Here is a 21,056-nt window from a genome sequence, read left to right on the forward strand (position 1 = left end):
CACAGTGTAAGATTTGCACAGCGATGTTAGACTTTGCAGTCTGAAATCATATTTCCCAAATGCCTGGACTTTTGCTTTTCTTATTCTTTGATTTTGGCATGCTGTGTACTGACAGACGACTGAACCCAGGTGCAGAGGAATGACAAACCTCCATGTTGAGACAGAAACAAGAGTTTGGTTGTCAGAATTTGAAAAGAGCATCAGTGGTTTGATTGAGCGACACCATGAGCCAAATCATTCTCCAAACACACACAAGGACCCCACGATCAGTGCTAATCGAGATCCTGCTCTAAATAATCACAGTACGCAGGAAAACCCGTGCCAGTCAAAATAAACCTGACAAGATTAAGCAGAAAGCACAAGGGCTTAACGACTTTGGATAAGACAACAATAAATAAACACAGCTGCACAGGGCCACGGAGCACATGGCAAATTTGTTGTTTTACTCTCAATGAGTTGTTTTGGAAATGGAAAACAGTGGGAAGGCAGAACGTTTCAGGAAGAGTGAAAGATTGTTGTAGAGCGTCTGTGATTTGTGATCTGTTTGCTCATTGCTCTTCACTAAGGAGGAGGAAACCACCCATTGTTGGTGCCATATGACACACTGACTGCCAAAGAGAAAGCCAAAGATCGGGAGAAAGCACAGGAGATTCTCAAATTTCTGCAGATCAATGGCTATGCAGTCTCAAGGTATGATATGCAGCACAAAGAAGGCCATAGTATCAGCCATAATTCCTGTGTGAAGTATCACTACCAAAACAACATTTCAATTAAAAATATACTTTAAAAAAGTCTCCAAGTTCAACCCCTTAATGTATGGCAGTTGTAAATTTTGTGTTTGTAAATCTAGCTGATCCCTCCACTGTCTCTAACCCACTTGGTGGACATCTAAGTGAGAGAAAATTTCACCCCACTAAATATTTGGAATAAATATGTTACTCATTCAGCTTCATTAGCTTCCTTCTGAATCAGAGATTCTATGTCTCTGCAACAAGGCCAGACTGTACATGCCTTTGGCATCATATTTCATCCTTGTCTGACCTCTGGGCAGTCTGTTCCTGATTTCTGCCTGGGTGATCATGATGGAAGGGTAGATGCCAGTCAGAAATCTGGGAAGTCAATAGCGAGGCACCGTGTGTTGAAGAGAGGATCAGCTGTTGGAGCTGGTGACTCTAGGGTCAAAGGCCAGTACACAGAGTTATTTTTAGTCCTCTAGGTCACAACCATACATGTGGGGAGAGATTTGAAGTCAGAATACAGGGGTGGGGATGAGATTGGAGTTGGGGAAACGTGAGAGAGAGAAAGAGTGCGAGAGCCAAGTGGGCATATTATTGCTCTGTAGCAATGTTATAACATAGTTCTCCTTTAAGTTACATTCTATTTTTTTGATATTAATTCCTGCCAAGACACAGATAATTACTTTCAGTGCTCCCTTTGAAGTAAACATTTCTTCCACATATGAGGTGAACATTTTAAGTGACTGCTTACTGTACAAAGAAGATATTTTCTAACTGAAGTCATTTTATGCCACAGGGGTTTAAAAGACATGGAACTGGACACACCTTCTATCGAAAAGAGGTTTGCCTACAGCTTCCTTCAGCAACTGATCAAATATGTTGACCAGGCTCATGAGTACATCCTGCAGTTTGGTAAAGTGCACTTTTACATGTTATAAATGTATCAAATTCCAAATGGGAATGGTAGTGTCATGGTTATGTTACTATGTAAATAATTAGGCTCCGGGACTAAAGACTTGGAAGTTTTGGAATTCACAAGAATGGCTGGGGAATTTAAATCCAGTTATTTAACTAAACAACTCAGATATTTAATGTCATATTTTTTAAATCTCTTTGTCCATCTCCAATTCTGGTACCCCTCATACCTCTTCTCTTCACCTCACCTACCTATCACCTCCCTCTGGTGCCCGTCCTCCTTCCCTTTCTCCCATGGTCCACTCTCCTCTCTTATCAGATTCCTTATTCTTCAGCCCATTACCTTTTCCACCTATCACCCTCCAGCTTGTACACTTGCCCCCTTCTCCCACCATCTTATTCTGACTTCTTCCCGTTTCCTTTCCAGTCATGATGAAGGGTCTCAGCCCAAAATATTGACCTTTTATTCCTGTCCATAGATGCTGCCTGACCTGCTGAGTTCTTCCACCATGCCCTTCAATAGGGGAAATCTTCTATCTTTCCCCAGTTTGTGTCACTCCTGATCCTAAACAACATGGTTGACTCATCAATGCCCTTTGACATGGCCCTGTGAGCCAATGAACAAGGGTAATCATGACTGGAGAATAAGTGTTGGCCTTACCACACTGTGTATCAATTTGAATGAAAATTCAAATGCTTTCATGTTGATTTTTTGCTTGTCATTCCCATATTTACAACTATTGTTTAGGTTCTGTAATAGCTCAGTTGGCAGAGTAGTGCCTATTATAGAGAGCGAGTCAGACGAGGCTTGTGTGCAGAATATTGGGGCATCTGGACAGTATGTTTAGGTTGATACAACAGTGTCCAGATGTTGGACAGTTGATCCTAGAGCAAATTCAAATCCTACCGTGGTGGCAGGGAAATTAAATTCAAGTGTTCAACCAAATTTTAAAATGAGAATAAAATGCATCAGTAATGATTGCAGAGAAAAATGAAGTACAAAGTAAATTTATTGTCGAAGTGCAAATAAGTCACCATATACAACCGTGAGATTTATTTTCTTGAAAGCATTCACAGTAAATAGAAGAAGCACAACAGAATCAATGAAATACCTCCCCAATAGATGACCAATGTGCAAAAGACATCAAACTGTGCAAATACATAAATAAATAAATAATAAGCAATAAATAATGAGAACATGAGGTGAAGAGTCATTGAAAGTGAGTCCATAGGTTGTAGGAACATCTCAGTGTTGGGGCAAGTGAAACTGAGTGAAGTTGTCGCCTCTGATTCAAGAGCCTGATGGTTGAGGGATAATTACTGTTCCTGAACCTGGAAGTGTGAATCCTGAGACTCCTGTACCTTCTTTCTGGTGGAGACGCTGAGAAGAGAGCAGGACCTGAGATGGTGGGGGTCCTTGATGACTGCTTTCCTGCTAGTTTGTTTAGTGTAAATGTGCTCAGTGGTGTGTAGGGCTTTACCCATGATGGACTGGGCCGTAACGCTTTTTGTAGGCCTTTCCATTCAAGGGCATTGGTGTTTCCATGCTAGGCTGTGATGCAGCCAGTCGATATACTCTCGGTGCACATCTACAGAAGTTTGCCAGGGTTTTTGATGACATACTGCATATTTGAAAACCTCTCTGAAAGCAAAGAAGCTGCCATGTTTTTTTTTTGTAATTGCGCTTACATGCTGGGCTCAGAACAGATCCTCTGAAATGTTAACAATGAGGGGAAAGCCATGAAAAATGGCATCTGATTCATCCAAGTCTTGCTGGGAAGAAAAAAGTGCCATCCTAATGTAATCTGGACAGCACAATGTGGTTGTCAGTTAACCGTCTCCTCAGTTCAGGCAATTACAGATGGACAATAAATGATGGTGACCCCTGCAATATCACTATCTTACGAATGAATGATAAAAAGAAATTGTTACTTACAATGGGTAATATTCTTCCTCTTGTGTATATTCAGTGTCTGTCAAAGAACCATCAACTGTCCCAAATTATAAATGGAAACTCAAGAGTCTACTCTGTAAAGATCATTAATATTACATAAAAGCAATAAGCTGGAATCCAAATAGAACCCATAAACCCATTTGACAGACACGAAGAAAAACAGATTAATGGTCATTCAAAGACATCCTCATGTTAATGGTACATGACACTAAGACTGAACTCAGCTGCTTTCAGCAAACATTCGACAGTAACAGACCTAGTGTTTAACTTGTACAGACATTCCACAAACTGCAAGCTCACAAAGAGTTAAATTGTCAATTTGAACTGGCCAGACATTCATCCAGTATTTTACAAAATTTTGTACATCACTGTTCCTTCCACCACTTCCCTCCCTTTTGCTGTCATGGAAGAAAATAATATTGCTGTAAAAGCAGAAAACCACTGCAATTTCTGATCAGCATTCATATAGCTAGAGTAAATTTTTTAAAAGAATATGTAATTGTACATATCCATCACAGGAGATTCTGAAGATGCTGAAAAATCTTGAGCAACACACACAAAATGCCGGAGGATCTCAGATGGTCAGGCAGCATCCATGAAGGGAAATAAACAGACGATGTTTCGGCCAAGTCCGGGTGCAGGATGCTGCCTGGCCTGTGGAGTTTTGCCAGGATGTACTGTATCTCTGTTCTGTTTATTTATTATACTAATTGCAATGTCTGGGCTTTCTTTTGTTACCTGAACATAAGGATGTTTCTAATTCCACAGTTGCTATTTTATTTATGTTAACAGTTGGGGTGTGTCTCATTGCTTGCCTTTATGCTTACTTCCAGATCTTTGTTGCACAAGTAGAGGGGAAAAATTTGTGCATGAGCAGGAAATCAAGTTCTTTGCTAAGGTACTGTGTGTTTGGGGGAAAAATTGTAAGATATTTAAGAAAATTAACAAAGCTGATTGTATCTGATTCCGCAATCTTCACTGACAATGAGTTTGAGATATTAACTGCTCTCTGTGGAAAAAACACGTTCCTTACAAATCATCTTTAAAGCACTTCTTTTCGCCTTATACCCTCTTGTTGTTTTGGTAATTCTACCATGAGAAAAAGGTAATGATCATTACTGTAGCTATGCCTCTAACAATTTTATATGCCTCAATGAAGTCAACCTTCACCCTTCTTTGTTCCAGGGAAACCAAGCTCAGCTTGTCCAATTTCTACACTTCTTAAAACTTTACAAAGCAATCTGCTGACAAACTTCATCTCATTCAGAATATTGCTGCTAGACTTTTATCCAAAACCAGGATGAGGGAACATGTCACTAGCTACTCTGCATTGGCTTTCTGTACCTTTTAGAATTGATTTTAAAGTTCTCTTACTTATTTTTAAAGCTATTAATGGTTGGGGACCAGAGCACGTCACAGAATGGTTTTTGTTTTATAATCCTGCTCGAGCTCTCAGTCATTTTCTGCTAGTCTCTTAAATGTAAGCAATCTCTCTCAAAAGCTGGTCAGCGTTTTTCATATTGCTCCTAAATGTGAGAACATAAGACCATAAGAAATAGAAGCAGGAGTAGACCATCTGGCTTGTCGAGCCTGCTCCACCATTCAATAAAATCAATATAGAAGCATAGAATGTTACAGCACAGAAACAGGCCTTTTGGCCCTTCTTGGCTGTGCCAAACCATTTTTCTGCCTAGTCCCACTGACTTGCACCTGGCCCATATCCCAGCATACACCTCTCATCCATGTACCTGTCCAAGTTTTTCTTAAATGTTAAAAGTGAGCCCGCATTTACCACTTCATCTGGCAGTTCATTCCACTCTCTGTGTGAAGAAGCCCCCACTAATGTTCCCTTTAAACTTTTCCCCCTTCACCCTTAACCCATGTCCTCTGGTTTTTTTTCTCCCCTAGCCCCAGTGGAAAAAGCCTGCTTGCATTCACCCTATCTATACCCATCATGATTTTATATACCTCTATCAAGTCTCCCCTCATTCTTCCACGCTCCAGGGAATAAAGTCCTAACTTATTTCTCTGTAATTCAGTTTCTCAAGTCCTGGCAACATCCTTGTAAACCTTCTCTGCACTCCTTCAACCTTATTAATATCCTTCCTGTAATTCGGTGACCAAAATGCACACAATACTCCAAATTCGGCCTCACCAATGCCTTATACAACCTCACCATACCATTCCAATTCTTATACTCAATGCTTTGATTTATAAAGGCCAATGTACCAAAAGTTCTCTTTATGACCCTATCTACTTGTGACACCACTTTTAGGGAATTTTGAATCTGTATTCCTAGATCCCTCTGTTCTACTGCACTCCTCAGTGCCCTACCATTTACCTTGTATGTTCTACCTTGGTTTTTCCTTCCAAAGTACAATACCTCACACTTGTTTGTATTAAACTCCGTAAGTCATTTCTCAGCCCATTTTTCCAGCTGGTCCAAATCCCTCTGCAAGCTTTGAAAACCTTCCTCACTGTCCACTACACCTCCAGTCTTTGTATCATCAGCAAATTTGCTGGTCCAATTTACCACATTATCATCTAGATCAATGACATAGATGACAAATAACAATGGACGCAGCACTGATCTCTGTGGCACACCACTAGTCACAGGCCTTCACTCAGAGAAGCAATCCTTCACTACCACTCTCTGGCTTCTCCCATTGAGCCAATGTCTAATCCAATTTATTACCTCACCATGTATACCTAGTGACTGAATCTTCCTAACTAAATTCCCATGCAGGACCTTGTCAAAGGCCTTACTGAAGTCCACGTAGATAACATCCACTGCCTTCCCTTCATCCACTTTCCTTGTAACCTCCTCGAAAAACTCTAATAGATTTGTTAAAAATGACCTACCACGCCCAAAACTGTGTTAACTCTGCCTAATAAGTCCCTGTCTATCTAAATACTTGTAGATCCTATCTCTTAGTACTCCTTCCAATAATTTACCTACTACTGATGTCAAATTTACCAGCTTATAATTTCCTGGATTACTTTTAGAACCTTTTTTAAACAACAGAATAACATGAGCTATCCTCTAATCCTCTGGCACCTCACCCGTAGCTACCAACATTTTAAATATTTCTGCCAGGGCCCCTGCAATTTCAACACCAGTCTCCTTCAAGGTCCGAGGGAATACCCTGTCTGGTCCTGGGGATTTATCTACTCTGACTTGCCTCAAGGTAGCAAGCACCTATTCCTCTTCAATCTGTATAGATTCCATGACTTCACTACCTGTTTGCCTTATTTCCATTGACTCCATGCTAGTTTCCTTAGTAAATACAGACGCAAAAAAAAGTTAAGATCTCCCCCATTTCTTTTGGTTCCATAAATAGCCGACCAGTCGAATCTTCAAGAGGACCAATTTTATTCCTTACTATCCTTTTGCTGTTAATATACCTGTAGAAGCTCTTTGGATTATCCTTCACCTTGACTACCAAAGCTATCTCATGTCTTCTTTAGCCCTCCTGATTTCTTTCTTAAGTATTTTTTTGCTCTTTTTATACTCCACAAGTGCCTTATTTTCTCTGTTTCCTATACATGCCATACATCTCTCTCTTCTTTATCAGTTCCAATATCCCTCGAGAACCAAGGTTCCTTATTCTTATTCACTTTGCCTTTAATCCTGACAGAAACATACAAACTCTGCACTCTCAAAATTTCTCCTTTGAAGGCCTCCCACTTACCAGCGACACCCTTGCCAGAGAACAACCTGTCCCAATCCATGCTTTTTAGATCCTTTCTCATTTCTTTAAATTTGGCCTTTTTCCAGTTTAGAACCTCAACCCGAGGACCAAATCTATCTTTATCCATGATCACGTTGAAAGTAAATCTATCTAAAACTATAAGGGACGCAGACTCAGTTGACACTTTCAAACGGCCGCTCAAAATCTATTTATTTAACCTTGCTTTTAATGAACATCTTTTTGTCTATTATTTTCATTTATTTTTATTTTTATATTTGTACTTTTAACCCATTGTAAAGCACTTTGAACTACATCATCCGATACAACTAAAAATCTTCAATTTAGTCAACATCCTTGCGAATCTCCTCTACAATTACATTGTCTCTATAGCATGCCGACCAGTGATGCACAATATATGCTAAGTTTGGTCTAATCAGTGTTTTGCAACATAATGTCCCTATTTTTATGCTCTGTGTTCCAACCTTTGACAGCAAGCATGCTATAAGCCACCTTCAACAATGTTTTTACCCGTGTGGCCACTTTCAGGGATTTATGGACCTTAAACTCCCTCTATTTATCAACATTCCTTAGTGTTCTACCATGACCTACATTAGTTCTACTCCTATTAGTTTGCCAAAAATTCATCATCTCTCATTTGTCAGAATGAAATTCTATCTGCCACTCTCTGCTCAACTTTCTATCTGATCTCTGTCCTGCTATAGCCTTTGATAAGCTTTCTCACTGTCTACACCACCAACAACTTTATGTCATCCATCTATTTCACCTCAGGATTAGCTGTATGGTAATTCATAGAGACTAGTTGGTATGATTAGTCAACAGTTTCAATGTAAATGTGTCAAGTGAGGCAGAAGTAAGATTACAAAATAAAAGCAGGCAATAATGCCAAACAAAAGAGAATCTGCAAATGCTGGGAATCCAAGCAACGCACACAAAATGCTGGAGAAACTCAGCAGGCCAGGCAGCATCTATTTTGGACAGAGATGTCTGCTGTACTCTTTTCCATAGATTTAAACTGCTGAGTTCCTCCAGCATTTTGTGTGTTAAGCTTGGATTTCCGGAATCTGCAGATTTTCTCTTGTTTGCAATTGGATTACTGCACTGCTAAGTCTCTTCCAGGTATGCCTACCCACCCTGAAGAAGTTTAAATCTTCCCTTCCAGTCCTGCTGAAGGGTCTCGTCCCAAAACGTCCACTGTACTTTTTTCCATGGATGCTGCCTGGCCTGCTGAGTTCCTCCAGCATTTTGTGTGTGCTACAGACAATAATAAATTTTTGATTATGTAACACTTGCCCAACAGGCTGGTATATGTCTAGGGAGAAAAAGTCCAGCCACTCTCCAATCCCGCCTCCACTATACGCAGGTGATGTGGGAATTAAGTTAATGCAGCGTTGCACACACAACATCAAACTCACACCAGATACCGTTATAGAATATACTTTAAAGATTTTACTAAAACTAAATGAGTACCAACAATACAGTAAATTTGAAGGAAAAGAAAATAAAGTAAAAGGCGCCAAATTTATCAGAGTTCAGTCAGTTCAGTGCACATCGTTGGAGCTCAACCATCGAACCATTCGACCCCTCGTCGCTTTCCTCCGACCTCCATGTCCTTGCACCTGGGACCACCCCGGTGGTCAACCGAGCAGTGCAGCACACGTCCACCTTCTTCGGCGTCTTCTTCCCGACTCCCCGTAAAGACCATGAAAACCCCGCTCCCAGACGCACAAGACAAAATAACATTCCCCTATTGGTTAACAAATGAATACAATCCCCATTATCAGCAATTCTAAAACTAAACAAACTGCGAGAGAAAGCACTTATCATAACAAAGAAGCATTCCTACTTTTAACAAAACAAAGAAGCCATTTTGATTAACATAGGCAGTACATTGTACACTTACTTAGCATGCCAGGCAGAAACTGCAGAGGAAGAAAATAGGAGCATTGAAAAATGGTGATTATCTGTGTTGTTACACATACTAAATGTTCTTCATTTTTGCAGGTCGTTCTTCCTTTAATTGACCAATATTTTAAGAACCATCGTCTGTACTTCCTGTCTACTGCAAGTAGTCCTCTTAGCAGTGGGGGGCATGCATCCAACAAAGAAAAGGAAATGGTAACAAGGTAATGTTTAATTATGTTTTGCTATATGAGTTGTGGGCTGAATAACGTGTCAAAATTTTCATTGTAGTTTTGCTATTTCAGACTAAGGGCTTGCATCATTTTAACAGGAAGTATATAAGGTGAGGGGTTGAGTAAGAATTAGGATGCTGCACAAATACTAGATTAACATTGAAATCCAGATCTGGAGCTGGATCTTCAACTTCCTCACAGACAAGACCCAGGCTGTAAAAATAGGGGACAAGCTCTCCTTTACAATCACTCTGAGCACCGGTGCCCCACAAGGCTGTGTACTCAGCCCCCTGCTGTACTCACTGTACACCCATGATGGTGTAGCCAAGTTTCCATTGAACTCAATATATAAGTTTGCTGATGACACCACAATTGTAGGCCGTATCTTGGGTAATGATGAGTATCAGTACAGAGAGAAAATTAAGAACCTGGTGGCATGGTGCGAAGACAATAACCTATCCCTCAACGTCAGCAAGACGAAGGAATTGGTTGTTAACTTCAGAAGGAGTAGCGGACCCCATCTACATCGGTGGTGTGCAGGTGGAACAGGTCAAAAGCTTTAAGTTCCTCGGGGTGAATATCACAAATGACCTGACTTGGTCTAACCAAGCAGAGTCCACTGACAAGAAGGCCCACCAGCACCTTTACTTCCTGAGAAAGCTGAAGAAATTTGGCCTGTCCCCTAAAACCCTCATTAATTTTTATAGATGCACCGTAGGAAACATTCTTCTAGGGTGCATCACAACCTGGTATGGAAGTTGTCCTGTCCAAGACCGGAAGAAGCTGCAGAAGATCGTGAACATAGCCCAGCACATCACACAAACCAATCTTCCATCCTTGGACTCACTTTACACCGCACACTGTCGGAGCAATGCTGCCAGGATAATCAAGGACACGATCCACCCAGCCAACACACATTCGGTCCCCCTTTCCTCCGGGAGAAGGTTCAGGAGCTTGAAGATTCATACGGTCAGATTTGGGAACAGCTTCTTTCCAACTGTGATCAGACTGCTGAATGGATCCTGACCTGGATCTGGGCCGTACCTTCCAAATATCCAGACCTGACTTGCACTACCTTACTTTCCCTTTTCTATTTTCTAATTATGATTTATAATTTAAATTTTTATTATATTTACTTCGATCTGTACTTCAGGGAGCGCGAAGCGCAGAATCAAATATCGCTGTGATGATTGTATGCTCTCGTATCAATTGTTTGGTGACAATAAAGTAAAGTAAAATATATAACTGATAAACTAGCAGAGCATTACATAGTTTGCCTGGGCTCGATAGCAAAACTGAGACTGAAATTAGTTCAGTCTGCATCTAAAGTATGCAGCACTGTTTTCTGCCTGATAAGTACCTGAAATGTCACCAGATCTTAACACAAAACATCCCAACATTTCAATGTATGTTTACAACTATGGCTCTGAGTTTGTTTTTGGAAATGAAGTTTATTCTCACTGTTGGGAGCCAGGAAAGATAGTATGATTTGAGTTAAGCTTGCAATGGAACCAAATGTTAGCCGATACATGGCAAGATCACCTCAAATGGTAACAGATTGGAAATGTGTGAAGTAAATAGAAAGTTGACCAGACTAGCTACATGCGCTGAACTGTACATTGGATCTAGAATTGCAAATGGTTTATTATTTTCACATGTACTGAGATACAGTGAAAATCATGTCTTGCATACTGTTCATACAGATCAAATGATCACACAGTGCATTGAGGTAAAACAAGTTAAAAGAGTAACAATGCAGAATAAATAGTAACAGTTACAGAGTAAGTAAGATTTTGTAGTCAGGAGTCCATTTTATCATACTAGAGAACCATTTAAAAGTCTTATAAAAATGGGGTAGAAGCTGAACAGCGAATACAGCAATGATCGGGTGGGTCTTTAGTTTGTGAGGAATTTGTGAATCTTCGTTCAAAGTTCAAAGTTGAAATGTATTATCAAGTATATCATACACAAGCTTGAGGTTCATCTTCTTGCAGGCACTCACAAAGCAAAGAAACATGATAGAATTTACTAAAAACAAAGACTGCCACTTATTCAATTGGCAAAAGAGGACAAATTGCACAAATAGTTTAAAAGAAGTGAACATAACACATGGAACACGGACTGCATAGTCCCTGAAATTGAGTCCACATCTGTGGAGCCCGTTCAACACTGAGGTGAGTGAAGCCTGACCAGGAGCCTGCTCCTGGACCTGGAGGCGTGGGTCTCACGACCCTTGCACCTTCTGCCTGACGGTAGTCGCAAGAAGAGAGGAAGACTAGTCAAGCGCAGGCAGATGGCACTGAACACCTGTTCATTTTCTGCTCTCATCCTCAGTGACTTTAATCTTGCACAATGCTTTAATTGGTTCATATTAATGGGGCCAACCCCGGGTTTATCTTCCGCTATCAGACACAATGCAGCATCCACCCCTAGCGATGACCTCCCCGGCTGCTCAGGCACTGTCAAGAGTCTAGATCACCAAATCTTCCAGGAGATCATAAAAATATTAAAAGTACATCTTTAAAAGGGAAATTGCAGACTGCAGCGATCACAGTACAGAAGAAGAAATATAACTACTGGAATATCTAGTGGTTTTGTGAGCTGTCTGCAAAACGTTGCCATTGATCACCATCTTAGATTAGATTGCTTTTCCATTATTTACAGATTGGACAGTTTCTCTATTATGTTCACTGAGTAACTGTGATTGCAGAGGATAAATATTAGTTTTTTGTTAATATAAGTTGTTCGAGTTCATTTAAATTTTTTTACTATTTTTTTTTGGGCTGTAACATTCTTGATAAATTTTCAAAACTTACAGAAGTTTCTGAATTGTTTTGAATGCCTGAAAGATTCATTTGACAATTTTGATAGCTGACTAAGCCATGAGTAGATGATTCTCCAGGTTGTCAATATCTCTTCAGTGGTTTTGAGGTGAGCCTTCTTCCGTTCTGCCCCTCTCCCTTTATGTAAACCATAAAGGCCTCAACGCAGGGAATTGAACCAGATCCGAGTCATTGGAGATTAAAGTTCACTGGTGATATCAGATATTATGTCAGGTCTTCACATTTGTCTTTAAAGCCCTAATGAAACTATTTAGGATATTCAGGTGTGATAAAGCCATCTCTATTTTTAAATCCTGATTCCGTTTGTAATGAGTGGATGCATTTGGATGTCAATTATTCAATTTTCTTTTACAACTAAACCTCTTGCAATTCATGCAGGCAGGTTATAGCCAGTAAGTCAGTATCTGCCTGATTCTCTGCAATTGGGATGTACAAAATTAAGCATTAATATAGAACTAAACAATTTGTTTGGACAGATACAAGCCATCTTTTATTCAGGCAAACAATTTGTTGAATTGTAGATGATCTGATCTTTATATGAATATGCAAGTTTTTATACAATCTTTGGAATTTAAACTCTTGCATTTCCAAGCAGAGGATGAATCGCAGGAGAGTCAATTCTTTCCATATCATGTGGTTAGAGTGCCATCTAGTGAAGGGATTTGGTAAATGGTGAATACTTTTATCAGAAGAAGCAATATGAGGTTAACAGGACAATATATTAACTGAACAGACAGGGCTTTATGTTTTGTTGGAGAGGCATTGCCTTAACGGTCTCCAAGCACCATGCTGGAGGGCAGCCTCGATTTTCAGGTCTCTGGAGTAAACTTGAACATACAGCCTTTTGGCACAGAGGAGAGCGTGCAGCTAGCTGAGTCTCTGCTGACAGAGAGGTTAACTGGAAATCCGATACAATGTGAAATAGTTGTTAATAAAAGTAAAGATGTGCCAAGTCCAGGAATGAGTTCTATTTCAAAGAAGAAGTAGATACATCCTGTTCCTTTAAGAACCTTCTTAAAGGTTCTGGTGAACAAGCAGGAAAGTGGAGTTGAGGCCAGGTTAAGATCTGCCATCATGGTATTAGATGATAGAATAGGGCTTAGTCCTACTTCTCCCATTCCCATAGATTGTGGATCCTGTTGGGCTGCCAATACAGGCAAACCGACACCAGTACCCTCTTCCAGGCTAATTACCACAATGCTGTTGGGAAAAAAAAACTCCACAAGGATATTCCAGACCTCACTGTAAAAACATAACAATGCTGTTGAAATGTAAATCCCGTACCTGAGACCACTCAAGTTAAAGGAGATGCTTCCAGGAAGTGAATTGTGTGAAGATGAAAGTGGAGCAAGAGTAAGTCTCATGCCCCTTTGAGCCTGCTGCTTTCAGTGACCTCATCGCATGGGACTGAACCAGATTCCAGCCAATCGTACTCACTGGTAACCACACCAAGATAATTGGAAGATTTATTCAGCAGTCACTAGTACGCAAGATTAAAACTCACTCGTGACATTTCAGGTAGTATCTCTGGATCTCCTGTTTACCTTCAAAGCCCTAATAATAAACTACAGCCTAGAAAGGCTGTTCACTCCACTCTCCCATCCAAAACATTCCAAGCGCTTCTCATGTCTCCTTTGAAAGTAGATAGAGAAGCTGAAAGATCATTTGACCCAGCACCTAATCCAATCAATCTCTAGTGGTGGAATATACAGATCAGGTACAGGACGATTTGTTAATTCTGAATTCATAGACTTGTAATGGAAGGGAGTTTTCCTTAGTCTTGAGGAACCACCACAGAAGCAAATCAAAGTTTAGTCCAGAGGGATTCAAGTTGAGTTCACATTGTATCTGAAGTTTTGTCATTGGCAGATGATGGAGAAGATGTACAAAGCAAAGGCCAAGGCATTCTCCAGGGATGGTCAGGAATGGAAAGTCCTACCCTAGTCATCTTTTATTTTGATAGCTGTTTGTTTAGGACATTGGGTGCTGAGCTCGGGACAGGTGATGCTTCCAAGTTCTGAGCCAGTGAGCAGTGTGTAATGATGGTTAACACTGGTGAATTTAGAGTGCTGGGAATTAAGATAATTAAGTGTGAGTTGGGAAAAAAAATTAAGGAAAAAGCTGTCATTAATGTATCAGATTAAAATCTGCTGCATATGTGGTGTGAAATTTGAATGAATCAAGGCAAAATAATACCTTTTCTTTAATGAGCTTTTATTTACTAACACAGAATCTGCTTGTATCATTTCAATAAAAGCTTTGCTTTTGGCTTTACTTGTGATTTGCATATCTTTTGTGTTCTTGTGTTACAGACTCATAATCCAGATAGCAACATTTCTCTAAAGTTCCGTAAAAGTTCCTCACTGTTCATTTGGAGTTGCTTTTTTTCATGATTATCTCAATACTTAGTAGGCCTTTATTTCAGCTGTTTCCTTCTTCTGTTTCTCTTTCCCTTCTTTTCTTTCTTTCCCCCTCTCTACTTCAGCCTCTTCTGCAAACTTGGAGTGCTTGTCAGAAACAGGATATCACTGTTTGGTAAGCAAAAGGCATGAATGGAAGCATGAATGAAGCACGGCGCCATATTGTCTTCTGACTGTGTTTTCACCTTTTGCATGGAGAGCTTCGCATGTAACAACTTTGGCTCTCAGGAGTACTGGGATCCTCCCCTTTCCACCAGCAGCACTGTCGCTTCCTGTAGTCCTTTGCTTCACCTACTGTCTCACTACTGATAGTTGTTTGTGACGCTTTCTTGAAACTTAGCCTTCTTACGGTAGTCTAAGCTGTTCACAGAAAAATAATATTTTATCTGGCTTATTAGTAGCAGGTATTGTCTGTAACTGCCATTGTGTATATTTCAGACTTTCAAATACTTACATTAATTGAGTCAGTTTTTGGTTTTTTTAGGTTAAAAAACAACTATTTAAGACTATGCATGACAGCCCTATTCCCTTTGTGGCCTCTATACCAGGGGTTTCTAACTTTTTTAATGTCATGGACCAATACCATTAAGCTAGGGGCCCATGGACCCCAGATTGGGAACCCCTGCTCTACGTGGAGACCATTCACATGGTCATTCTGTAACAGGCAGTCAGTATTTGGAAATGTGTTTAAAATGGTGATCAGTAGACCTTCTGTTGAAAATGATCACTGAAAGTCAGTTGTGAGAAGCCTGGGGAATTTACATGATTCTCGGTGATCTGTAAGCACATGACACGTCAAGTACGCTCAAGAGAAGGGTTTCAGTAATTGTGAGGGTATTTCCTGTTGTGGGGGTTAGAGCGGAACATAGTATCCTGTTGCCTTGTATTTCCTGGCCATAACCCCAGCCTTTACTTGGGCCAGGTATCCAGGCTTCCAAAGTTACAGTGAGAGGCTGGTTAACATCATTTGAACTTCCTCTCAAACATAGTTATCCATAAGGTGCTGGTTTATCAAGGAGATTCGTTAAAGATGCAGACACAGGGTTACAGTGGAAGTTAATGCTATGTAAGGAATGTATAGATGATAAGAAGCGTAGTTAGAGTGGACATCCAGAGTCTTTTTGCAGAGTGGAAATGGCTAATATGAGAGGGCATAATCTTAAGGTGATTGGAGTATAGTATAAGGTATAGTCAGAGGTAGTTTATTTTAACGCAAAGTGATAAGTGTGTGGAATGCCCTGCCAGGAGACGTGATAGAAGCAGATACTCTAGGGAGATTTAAGAGACTCTTAGATAGACAGGTGGATGAAAGGAAAACGGAGGACTATGTGGAAGGGAAGCGTTAGATTGATCCTGGAGTAGGTTAAGGGCCTGTTCTGTGCTGTATCTCTAAATGAATAAATAAATAATGTCACCACATCATTGTGAGGTGAGGGCCTGTGCTGTTCTATCTTCTTTGTAACTACACGAACCCTGAAAAACTGTGGTGTACCTCTGAAAATATCTGTGTCCTTGCACTAGTTGGTAGAACCTACGGTCTAGAATTGCATCTGCATTTGATACAAAGAGCCACGAGTGCGTGTCTGCACTGCTTCCGAGCTTTGGTTTCCATTGAGCTCAAAGGAACTGAGAAGCTGAGGTAGGTGCTCAGCTAGTGCTTTATAACAAGAAGCTCCAAAGCAACGCAACCACTCTGGATCAGCCTTAGAGCTGTGCATAGTTCCGGGCACGATATGATGGCAGCAGGAAAGGTGCTGAGATTTGCCCAAGATGTTGCCAGGACTGGCAAATTTTATTTGTAAGGCGAGACTGTTAGGTTATGGACATGCTCTTTGCAACAAAGGACATTTCATGTGAGACTTATGTCATTAAACAATGAAGGATATATGAGAGAGGCAGACAGAGTAAACAGAAAATCAGAAGAGAAAACAAACCATTGGAGGCACTGATTGAGGGTAATTGATTGAAGGATTTGAAGGAACATGAGAAAAGATTAAACTGGGATCTGGGACCCACTGGCTGAATTAGTGGTGATAGCAGAAGCCCTCATCTCATTTGAAAGATACCCGAGGGAGTATTTAACGAGCTGAGATCTGTCGGGCTATGGACCAAGGGCTGGGAGGTTGAATTTAACTGCTGCACGTCTGCACAGCATGGTCCCTTTCTGTGATGTAATTTCTCGAATTTTTAATTCAAACTGCATGTGGCTTAATCCCCTGTAATGTATCTAAACATAAGTCATGCTGGTTTTGTCGAGTGAAAGTCAAAAGCTACACAATTACTGGTTGTGGTATTTGTTTGGTACTTAGCCTCTGTTTTATTGCACAGTTAGTATGGTTTGTTGTTGTAGATCTTGTGCTATGAGAGGTTTTGGACTATCTTTGGAAACAGGACCCATTTTGCCCAGGAAATTTAAGTCAATCTTATTCTTTCACACAGGGAGTGATGCCACCTCAATTGTAAACTGTCTTCACATACTGGGCCAAACTTTGGATGCCAGGTACAATATTCAATTTAGTGATTTTTAGATAAACTTGGAACAATGATTCCAGTGAAATGGGTTCAGCTGGCCTGTGGATATCCAGGTGTGTGTGACAGAGTCCCTAGCTCTTCAATCCCAACTGGTCCATGGTGAGTTAAACAGGATCCCTGTGACTTTTAACAGACAGAGGAAGAAGCTTTAGCTGGAATCTCAGGGTAAACTTAATGTTTTTATATTGAGCTGATTGATTCCTGGCCATTCACCAATCACTCGCCTGGTGCATGGGGCAGGTCAGGTACCAATTCCTTGCCCTCGCTGGTGGAGTAACCCCCTTCGTTTCACAGGTGACTGTCATGGATTGACACAACATCCTTTGTGATGTTTCTGAGCCACGTCCATCTTCCTCTTGCAAGAATGAGGTCTTTGGAGCTTCGGTTGGCATTTCTGTAGCACTGGGTTTTTACAGGATGGGGCTGCTATTTCCATGCCCAATCCCTCCTCCTCGAATTCATCAACCTTAGGAAATTCACTCCTCGCCCAAAGCAGGACACAGTATTTATCTACTTAGTGCACAGAAACTGAATCAAAAAATTGTTCCTGTTCTCCCCAATGACATGGGCCACTCAGCCTCACACAAGAGTCAATCTGATTGGAGATTTGAGCCCTGCTCTGTTTAAGTTATTGTGGCCAGTCTTACCTGCTTTGTTCCTTTTAAGATTAGGGCATAGATCTCCTGTTGGGTAGGGCTTCTTGCTGTTCATTCTGACTTCCTTAAGTGTCTCTTTGCAGCTGATGTTGTCTGAATCCACATTCATGTCTCCAACTGATCCCACGCATCCTTTCTTCACCACCAGAGTTCGGGCTTCACGTTGTTCCTGAGACCCCTCGCCCCTCACACCCTAGTTTTCTAGTCATATGTCTGACCCACCGTGTTCCTAACATTTCAGCCCTTTGTTGCCTCTGTCATTATTCCCACCCTTCCCTCCCCTACCCAACTCCATCTGCCAACCGCTCATCCTCATCTGCCATCATATGCCTCACATCCACCATCTACCCCTCATTTATTTATACCGGTTATCTCCCTTGTCCTCTTTTAGTCCAAATGAAGAGGCTATGATATTGATTTTCCATTCTCCTCTGCAGATGCTGCCTGATGTTCCTTCCCCTGCTATAATCCCTTCTCCTGTTGCCACAATTTGTATCAATTTGGACTTCCGATCTAACACTCACTCTCCACTCAACAATCTCTCTCTCTCCCCCCCATTCTACCCCCCCTTTCCCTCCTCCCCTCTCCCCTTCTCCCCTCCCCCACTCTCCCTCTTTCCCCCATTCTCCCTCCTCTGCCCCCTCTCCCCACTCTCCCCATCTTCCCTCTCCCCTTCCCCCTCCCCTTTCCCCTTCCCCTTTCCCCTTACCCCTCTCCCCCTACTCTTTCCCTCCTCTTCCCCTTCCCCCCTCTTCTCCCCTCATCCCTGCTTTCCCTCCCTCTTATCCCCCTCTCTCCCCTCCCTCTTTTCCCCCACTCTTCCTCTGTCCCCCTCTCCCCGCTCTACCCCTCCCCTCTCTTACTCTGTCTCCCTTCTCTCCCTCTTTTCCCTCTCCCCCTCTCCCCCTCTCTCTCCCCCCTCTTTCCCCCCTCTCACCCCCTCCCTCTCCCTCTCCACTACAACTACCATGCTTCTTCCTTCCTTTGGCCAGAACCTAACTAATGTCCTGCGTTAGCCCCACAGTCCTCCAAGAGGACCACAAACTTCTCAATGCACAGTGAGCTATGTTGACTGGAGTCTGGGCTTAATGCTTTGGCTCTTAGTAGGATCATCCTTGCCAAACAGGTCAAAGGGTAGAGGTCAGACTAAGAGGTCTACTGGTCCTCCGGGTTCAGCGGTTCAGCTCAGAGCTAACAACCTTGACTGATGAAACAAAATTGTTACAGAAACAGTTGTGAAGAATCCTTCCATATCTCTGTGCCTCAGCATGGACAGACAGAGATGGAGGCCCTTTATTGCTGCCCTAAGTGCCAGTGGCATAACGGGCAGTAAGTAAACAAGCCCCCTAAGTGGCAGAGTTCATGGAGGAAAGGGATGGCACTATTTTCTCCACACAATGCACGATCATGCGACAAGCCCAAGACTGGAGGCACAATTGAATATGGAATTTCACACCAGTCTTATCCGTGATTTTCCCAGTCACACGGTGGTGTTAAATGATGCTTTTCATAACATCTTTCTTAAGCTGGGGTTTTGAATCAGGTTTATTGTCACTGGTGTGTATCGTGAAACTTGTATTGTGGCAGCTGTACGATGCAAGATATTAAAAAAACTACTAAACTTTACTATAAAATATGTAAACAACCAATAAATAGATAATAGTGCCAAAGAGGGAGGTGGTGTTCATGGATTGGGTGGTGTTCAGGGAGGTGGTTTGTGATTGGATCATTCAGAAATCTGTTGGCAGAGGGGAAGAAGCTAAAATGTTGTGATGTCACAACACTACAATGAAGATTTATTTTTGTTAAAGAAGAGGAGCTCTTTCGGACTTCAAAACTCAGCAGGCCTTGACTGCCTCTTCCTCAGGTCTAAACAGGTGTTTCAATTCACACAGGACGCTGATGAAGACCGGCCTGGAGTCTGTCAAGCTGGCTCTGCGGACGTTTTTTGAAAGTGCAGCAGAAGATCTGGAAAAAACCATAGAAAATCTCAAACTGGGTCAGTTCACTCACACGAGGACGCAGCCGAAAGGAGTGACGCAGATCATCAATTACACCACGGTGGCACTGCTGCCTGTCCTGTCATCGCTGTTTGAACACATCGGGCAACACCAGTTCGGCGAAGATCTCATCCGTAGGGTTCTCTTTTTAATGTTATTTATGAACAACAGTGATATTTTTTGTAAAAATGTCTTATTCAACATAAAATGCTTCATCCCTTTCCTCTGGGTGGATGTTCTTTTGAGTGGCACACTGACTGAACCAGCAGCTATTTCTGCCCTTAAAACAGCCAGGTCTCTGTAATGGCCACGACATCATAATTCCATGTACTGATCCATGCTCTAACATCATCACACTTAATTTTAATGCTTCTTTAATTAAAGTCAATGTATTTCAACCCATCCAATTGACTGCATTTATGCCCTACCACTGCCTATCCTTCCTCACAGTGTCTCTACACATTGCATCTTCCTTTACCACCATCCATCATCCTTCACCTCCATCATCTGACTTGCACTCTGATTCCCTGACAACCTACTTTAAACTCTCCTCAACAGCTCTAGCAAACCTGTCCACAAGGAATTTGGTCCCTCTGGAGCTCTCGTCTAACCCATCCTTTCTTGTACAGGTCATACTTTCCCCACAAGAGGTCCCAATGATCCGCAAATTTGAAACACCGTACCAACTCTTCAGTCACAGATTTGCCTGCCATGTCTTCCTATTCTTACCCTCACTGGTGCGTGACACAGGCAGCAATCCAGAGATTATTACCCTTGAGGTCCTGCTTTTTATCAACCTTCTCGTGTTCCTCTTAAATATTTCACCTTTCACCCTTAATACATGACGTCTAGTTCTAGTCTCATCCATCCTTAGTGGGAAAAGGAAAAAGCCTGTATGCATTTACCCTATATATACCCTCAGAATTTTGAATACCTCTATCAAATCTATCCTCATTTTCCTATACTTCAGGGAAAAAGTCCTAACCTATATGATCTTTCCCTGTAACTCATGTCCACCAGTCCTGGCAACATCCTTGTATATTAACTCTGTACAATTTCAATCTTATTGATATCTTTCCTGTAAGTAGGTGACCCAAACTGCATGCAATATCCCAAATTAGGCTTCACTAACATCTTCAACACGTGCAGACAAG

The 21,056-nt window shown here is 41.5% G+C and overlaps 1 protein-coding gene across 2 annotated transcripts in view; it reads left to right on the forward strand.

Moving 5' to 3' along the window:
• Positions 1–21,056, forward strand: part of ryr2a (ryanodine receptor 2a (cardiac)) — a 727,422-nt gene that overhangs the window by 545,363 nt on the left and 161,003 nt on the right. For both annotated transcript variants that reach the window (XM_073050574.1, XM_073050575.1), the window contains exons 57-63: positions 567–690; positions 1,534–1,649; positions 4,440–4,504; positions 9,321–9,442; positions 14,780–14,829; positions 17,154–17,214; positions 19,798–20,036. In XM_073050574.1, the coding sequence (XP_072906675.1) occupies positions 567–690; positions 1,534–1,649; positions 4,440–4,504; positions 9,321–9,442; positions 14,780–14,829; positions 17,154–17,214; positions 19,798–20,036 (777 nt within the window). The remainder of the gene's footprint in view (positions 1–566; positions 691–1,533; positions 1,650–4,439; positions 4,505–9,320; positions 9,443–14,779; positions 14,830–17,153; positions 17,215–19,797; positions 20,037–21,056) is intronic.

This window comes from Hemitrygon akajei, chromosome 7 (genome assembly GCF_048418815.1).
Source record: "Hemitrygon akajei chromosome 7, sHemAka1.3, whole genome shotgun sequence".
Lineage (NCBI taxonomy): Eukaryota > Metazoa > Chordata > Chondrichthyes > Myliobatiformes > Dasyatidae > Hemitrygon > Hemitrygon akajei.